The 7,463-nt window shown below is 37.0% G+C and overlaps 1 protein-coding gene across 1 annotated transcript; it reads right to left on the bottom strand.

Annotated features, from left to right (window-relative positions):
- Positions 1-2,155: 2,155 nt before the first annotated feature.
- On the bottom strand, positions 2,156-4,529 carry LOC309510634 (uncharacterized protein). Its single transcript, XM_082185493.1, has 4 exons — positions 4,207-4,529; positions 3,572-3,639; positions 3,388-3,431; positions 2,156-2,317 (listed from the first exon to the last, which is right to left on the bottom strand). Exons 1-4 carry the CDS (start codon positions 4,331-4,333, stop codon positions 2,227-2,229), a joined length of 330 nt encoding a protein of 109 aa, XP_082041619.1. The 5' UTR covers positions 4,334-4,529; the 3' UTR covers positions 2,156-2,226.
- Between the last annotated feature and the right edge of the window lie 2,934 nt (positions 4,530-7,463).

The following is a 7,463-nucleotide window of genomic DNA, read 5'->3' as shown; positions in this document are numbered from 1 at the left end:
ATCCATTGTTGGTAACATTAGTGCAACATTTTGAGTCAGTTTTGGCACTCTGAACTGACTTGTATGATGTACAGTTGGTTTGGTCTCATCATTAGAAATAAGTGAACAATTTTGAGTAGTTGTGTGTTAACGATGACAACTGTGTTGTAGTTGTTTAACTTTTGCCTGCCCGTGTTTAGTGTTTTGAAACATAAATGTGTCAGTGCGAAATGTGTTTTAGTGAGTGAGAATGTGTTTAGAGTTTTGCCAAAAGAGTGCATGAGATTTGCAAACAGTGTTTTAACTACCTGAACTTGTTTAATGTTTTACAGAAAGAGTGATTTACTCGACAAATTCGATTAGGCTATTGATAATTTGGGAGGTTTAGTGTTTTAGCAATTCAGAAAAGGTCTATTTTACAACATTTGTAAAATATTACTGTATTTTTGTATTCCGAGTTCAGAGTCTTGCAATATAATCAAAACCTAACACAAGCATGATGTAAATATAGAAAAGGCGGGAAAGCAAAATAATGTTCAGATATAAATGTGACTCAATACAGTTTGTTGTCCATGATGAAGAGAGTATTATGTGTAGGTTTTACTGCCCTTCCTCCCCCAGGGGTCCCGTAGCACCCCTGGAAGAGCAAAAAACTGCACATTCTACAAAGTCTGCAAATGCAAAGTCTGATAAGTGTATAAAAGTGAAAATTGGTAGGACAATTATTTATGCTATGTTTAATACATAATGTTGGACAGAGATGTCTGGCATACATGGAAAGGTGTTAAAAAAGCATTTTAAAAAGTGCTCACAGTAAAATACCAAATTTCAGTCTGGCTCTCAAATATGTCAAAGAGGTATGTATAATGAACATATTTGGATGTCCCTTTGTTCATTAAAGATTGTATTTATTTAATTCCATTACTAAACGTTTTTAAACTACATTACCCATAAGCCTCTATCATTGTGTCCATGGGACGGGCGCTGTAAATTGTAGTTCATTGAAGTGTGTAGTTACACTATAGGGTTAGGGTTAGGATCTCGGTAAACGTGTAATTTCTTTCAATATAGCAATACCTTATTGTTAACTGACAGTATTACTGACAACATAACGCAAGCAAAACATAGTTTGCGATATGGAGCGCTTTTTATTCTGACCTAAACGTTAGTCCAACCACAGCTTGTCCTTCTGGGGCCATGGAAACGTCAAAGCCTCGTCACACTTGTCCATATATGGTATTTACAGGCTCTTCCGACTTTTGATGTACGCAAATCCAGGATATTTATTTATTTTGTTGTTATTTTTCATTGAAAGATATACAACAACGCTTTATTTCCATGATCATTTATGTATAAGTTCTGCAATAAAAATAAAAAAATAAAAAAACAGACTCTTCCCAGTTCTGACTGAAGATAGGCTATGTAACCTATGTTATGTAACCCTACAGGGATCTTACAGAAAGAAAATTACTCTTGATAGTTATTCTAGCATGCAGTATTTGTTTTAAACAGATGTAAGTTAATCTCTTAATCAAATAAAATGCGTCTGTAACATTTAAAGATGATTGTGCTCACACTTTGTACTAATTTCCCAAAATGTATTGATATGCCAAACTATTTAAAGACTTTAATTTTTATTTTCTTAAAAAAAAAAAAAAAAACCCAGGAGATGCAAGGCTGCCACCAGAAAATACATTATTTTCTTCCCTTTGAAGAACACTTTGCCCCCCAAAATAAAAACAATATATATATTTACATGATTAATTTTACATTATTTTGTAAAAAGGCAAATATAAATAGGTAATTACAATTATAAATGTTAAAGGAATTAATATCGGAAATTGTAGGATTACAACATTTTAATATCTTTAGGAGTATTCTGTGGTATGTATTCATGGCTGGCATACCAAACAAATAGTTCAAGTAGACTTACCTAAACTATATAATTTTTTTTTTTTAAAGTACAAATAATGCCTTTGGGAATGCCATTATGCCAAACAGCACTCATTTTCTCCCTTATGATCTCCATGGCACACTTCCTGGCTGTTGTGCAGTTATTGAAAATGCAAAAAAATTTTTTTTTTACACACCATTAAGAAAATAAACACAAAAAGAGACTGGGTATTGTGCAAAAAACTTTAATGAACAAAAGCAAGAGAAAAAGAAAAAGAAAAGAAAAGAAAAGAAAAAAACTCACAAAAAAAAAGAAAAGAAATTAAGGGTGCTTGAGTCCAGGTGACTAGGCTGTCATGCTGAAAGCTGGTTGGGATGTGGGGAATTAGGCATAACATGCAGGAATTCACTGGCAGGCTCCCATGTGTCATCCCAGGTTTTGCCACTGTAAAATATCATAAGTGCAAAAAAATTCATTAGAACACAGAGAAAAAAAAGAAAAGAAAAAAAAACCTGTTGGGTTAAATTTAGAGAGTTCATTGAAATGTATTTATGTTTGTTAAAGTAGCATTAACCCTGGTTAAGCCCAGTGGTGGAATGCAACTGAGTACATTCACTCAATTTACGGTGTTTTTTCATTTTACACATTTTTATACAACATTGCATCTCACAGGAAACTATTGTACTTTTTACTAAACTACAATTGTCTGGCAGCTCTAGTTACACAATGTTCCACACAGTTCCTGTACATTGAAAGCCATGTATCTCAATTTACGGATTTCAAAATGTTTCTGATAAACTGAGGGATGAAGTTGTCATTAGTGGGAAGAGGAAAATCACATTTCCAACACATGTACAACAGGAAACAACTAAATTATGACACATAAGTGTTTCAGATGCTGAAAGATTAATTTATGTGTGCATGAAACACTGCTACTTTTGTAATGCATTACCAAGTGGATGTCCTGCAGGCTCAATAAATAAGATAGTTCAGAGCTAGAGCTAGCCACTAGAGAACTTACTAGAAACAGTAAAACCAGATCACATCAGGACCATTTTATTGTCCATACATTGGCTGTCTGTCAGCTAATTTTAGAGTTCTATTAATTACTCAGCAAGTACTGAATGGTCCAGCTCCTCATTACCTACAATCCATTGTGTTAATCACAAAATTCCAGGATCTTACAAACAGAATATTCTAAATAAAGACAAGGAGGTAGATCATTCGCCCATTTGTCTTTAAAATTATGGAATAGTCTTCCGAGCATTCCAAATTCAGACACACTCTCTCAGTCCAGACTAAAGACAGTCCAGATATTTGTCTTTAGTCTGGACTGAGAGAGTGTGTCTGATTTTGGAATGCTCGGAAGACTATTCCATAATTTTTCATCATCGGAATGCATGTCCTAAAGGTTACAAGGGCCTACCTGCCGGATCTAGCTCTTCCAAATGCCTCCACCTCATCGCTATTTGCTTGAGTACTGAGAATTAAATAATAAATAAAATATGACTTACCACACAGTGCATGGCAACCAGTGGACTTTCAACTCGGCTTTCCCCTACACACAAAAACACGAATAATAATTATTTGAACTGTTTTAGCAATCACTGATTAGGGCATAACATATTGTTTTATTATCTTTGAAAGGTCAGAATCAGTAATTTAGACAAGAAAGCAGCCTAACAGAACACATTTTACCTCATTTATCCGTTCCCCAGTTATTCGATCAAAGAGGAAAACCTTCTGCCTACTACATTTTCGGCAACCTGAAATGATGAAAAGACACGGAAAGTTTATTAAGCCATGATGCCATGCTTTGTAGCTAAATCAGTTCAAATTTATAATTTCACATGTGAGGTAATATGCAGTACTTTTCATTTATGTCAAAGTAAATTTGTCCCTGTTTTTGAAAGCAAAATGTACAGGATTGGCTTAATGGTCCTTGCACACTGACTCTGAAATCGACGAATAAATATGTTTTGTCAATCACGTTTACACACTGCCGTCATAAAAAAATAGGATCGGGTTCGATTTTCTGCGTTTTTCGGATCAGTAGCAAGAATTTGGAATTGTGTTTTGACAATTCAGAGCCACCGAATGACGAATACGGAAAAACGCATACGAAAATTTCAGACTCAGTGTGGAAGGACCTTAAGTCAGGGACTGACATTAACCACAGGCCTTGGACATTGGCCACAGCTAAATAACTAAATACTGTGAACTGGCTACCAATGACCCGGTTAGCCAAATGAATCAAATTTACATGAAGTCAACTCTGACTGGGAGCAAATTTATTACCAGTGTGGGGTAAGATGTACCATGCAAAAGGTTACCTTTTCTTCTGTTCTTCACACGTGGCCCTTCCTGACACAAAGACGTGGAAATGTAAGAGGCAGACGGAGATGGAAGAGAGACAGAGGGAGAATAGTGTGAAGAGGCAGAGGTGTTTGTCCTTTTCATTTGTTGCAAAGACTTAGAGCATGGCAGTGGAAGTTTGGAAGAAAGTGAAGGAAGAATAGTTGTACAAGTAGAAGAAGTAGAAGAGAGAGAGGTTGGAGAGAGTGGGGAAGACAGAGGAACAAGGTTAAGAACAAATACAGTCTCAGACTCCTTGGTTTGACTCTCCGCCGCCGCTTGACTCTCTGCCTGCTGCACCATTTGACTCTCCGGTTGCTGTGCTGTGGAGGTTGCTATAATACAAGTTTACTTTCATTTAAAATCTTTACATATTAACAAAGAAATATACATTTTAAACATTCATAATTTCTAAATCAAAACATTACTTACATTTTGTCAAGATAAATTCATAGGCCCTCCGCATCTTCTCCAAAATAATTTTAGTGACAGGAGTGGGGTGCAGATGGGTTATTATATCTGCAACCCATTTATTCGAAGCCCTTTTATCTGGCTTGCCAATAAATAAAATTGGCTTGTATCATACAGCTTCAAGTTTACTCACCTGAAATGAACAAAAGCAGTTATCAGACATTAGTTAAATCCACTGAATTATTAGAAACATCAATGCAATGCAAGAGTACAATGCAAGAAACATTCCTCTTCAACTGTATGCAATCAATGGCCAGTTTCAGATAAGGCCAGAGGTACTCTGCAGTTTCTGCCATTGCCATCATGACTTACAGTAATACTTGACAGAAAAACACAAGACAGACGTGGCTCTTAAAAGTGCCTTTATTGTGTGTGTTTCTGTGTGTGTATGTGTGGTGGGGGGTTAGAATAAAGAGCAGGCAAAATTGAAGGACCTGCAATTCAGCAATTCAGAATCAAACACCTTATATTTTACACCAGTATTCTTCATGTTGCCAGATTGGATAGTTTCCCAGCCATTTGGTTGGTTTTGGGTTGATCTATGTGTGATAAAAAAAGGCTTGGGAAAGTGGAATTTTTTTTTATTTTAAGGCAAAGGACAGAAATGGAAAATAATTTTACAGTTGCACTGTTCACTGTAGTAGCCTTAAATAGCCTCTGAAAGAACACACAAATTATTTATCATTTCATATTGTGATGAGCCACAATAATGTTGTAGTTATAAATTAATTTGTATTGTTAATTATAGATTTATTTGGGTGTTAATTATATAATTTTGCGTGGATTTTAAACAATTAGGCTGTAAAACAAACCAATCTGGCAACTGTTCTTCATCTGAACATAATAGTTGTGGGCTAATGTAATACTGAAAATATTACATTCCCCTACGATACATGATGATTATATGCGACAAAAATTAACTTGAATTCAATTAGCTAACTTTGCTAGCCTGCACATTTGGTGCAGCAAGCTATATTTTTATAATGCCTTCTATTATTTACCGTCATACGAAATTGCCACCTTACACATCTAAAGGTTATAAACACAACTTCTTGTCCTGATTCAACAGTTTTTAGATGTGTAAATTTAAGAATAGTATCAATCTCTATTAATTAACTCTTCTACTTACCAAGTGGGAAATCGCAATGGACCTTGGGATCGCCCCATACAGTGACGTCAGCGTTATTAATTTAGAGGATTTAATCAATAAAAAATAAAATAAAAAATAAAATATTAATTGAACACAATCGTAGCATATTATATATATTTATTAACATCAACAAACCTCCGATAAAAATACGTTACCCAGCATGCTCTAGTTAAAGCAGTGTACCTATGTACCAGTTCCTATGACAAGAAAACGCTTAAACTGCTTACTTGCACGCCGTGGAGCGTTGTTAAACTCACCTTTGAATGCAGTTTTACCTGCAGTTGAGCGTTGTTTTGGTTAAACTCACCTCTGAATGCCGTTTTACCTGCAGTTGAGCGTTGTTAAACTCACCGCTGAATGCGGTTGCACACCATGTGCGTTGTTAAACTCATCGCTGAATGCGGTTGCCGAACGCGCTAAACCTTTGCGCAGAGAGGGCACTTTGATATCAGATTGCGAGGGTTTTTAAACATCAAAAACCAGTTGGAGGGCCAGATAAATATCATCTGGGGGCCGCCATTTTACTAGCCCTGGCATAGATCATTCATTGTAGTCTATTCCTTTTTATTTTTATTTATTGTAGCCTCGACCCATACACAGCACAGCAGACGGGTTGCGGTGTTACCCAAGACGTCAAATTTCAACGCCGCAGGCTCCGGTTCAGAGTTCTATAGAAGTCAAACAAGACTACCCTACACGTTGAAAAATGACGCCAAAGGTATACCCAGTGCGTTAAAAAGTGACGCCAAGGGGTCCTGGCCAAGCGTCCATATTCAACGAGTCCAACGGCGTCCTGTAAAACGCCCGTGGGTTGCATTGATGGTTGAAAGCCATGAGCGTCTCTCACACACGATAAAGGGTGTGTGTTGAATTCGGCCAATATACTCCTGCGGGCAATTAAGGGATGATGGAACCTATATTGTCGTGTTTTTAGTTAGGATACCTAGCACACATTCACGTTTAAATTGAGTAGGCTACCACAGGCTTATTTAAAACTTAACGAAATTGTAGCCTACGCATGCTACTGTTGCTGAAAGCGTCTGATATCACGCACTTGGATTGGCTAGCAAAGTCCAACTGCGTCCTGTAAAACGCGGGTGGGTTGCATTGGAGGTGGTTAAGCCGCGACTCCCGCGAGCGTCTCTCACAGACGATAAGGGTGTTGAAAATGGCGAATATCTCCTCTCAAAAGATAAATAATGGAAAACAATGACCTCCTATATTAGGTGTAGGCAATCCTAATCATAGAGCAAACATAAGTCGTTGCTGAAAACGTCTTTAGTCTGTGCAGTCGATCAATGTTGAGGTGAATTGACGACTGGCGAAGCCCTGAGCGTGTAATTACATCGCGGATGGTTTTACATTGAAGTTGGTTGAAAGCCATGTGCGTGTCATCTATACGCAAAAGGGTGATATATGCGTGGGCAGAAAACGCCGAAGGACGTGACAAAACGGCCTTATATGACGCCCTGAGATGAGAACGGGTTGGATTTATCATGACAGGACAGCACATCCTGATCAAGCTAAAACACTACTTTCAAGTCACTAACTATCCCTATAGCTTTTAAATGCTTTGAATCTTTTGCATGTCATGTGCAAGTAATAAATTCCCAC

This window comes from Leuciscus leuciscus (assembly GCF_965113295.1).
Source record: "Leuciscus leuciscus genome assembly, chromosome: 12".
NCBI lineage: Eukaryota > Metazoa > Chordata > Actinopteri > Cypriniformes > Leuciscidae > Leuciscus > Leuciscus leuciscus.
The sequence above is the reverse complement of the archived record's forward strand: the minus strand, read 5'-3'. Positions and strand labels throughout refer to the sequence as shown.

What these genes read in the sequence shown, in the direction of transcription:
- LOC309510634 (XM_082185493.1), bottom strand. Translation starts at nt 4,333, where the DNA reads ATGAAAAGGACAAACACCTCTGCCTCTTCACACTATTCTCCCTCTGTC. An exon ending in CTGGGGAACGGATAAATGAG is followed by an intron (nt 3,432 to 3,571) that starts GTAAAATGTGTT and finishes TTTTGTGTGTAG; the next exon opens with GGGAAAGCCGAGTTGAAAGT. An exon ending in TGGTTGCCATGCACTGTGTG is followed by an intron (nt 2,318 to 3,387) that starts GTAAGTCATATT and finishes GATATTTTACAG; the next exon opens with TGGCAAAACCTGGGATGACA.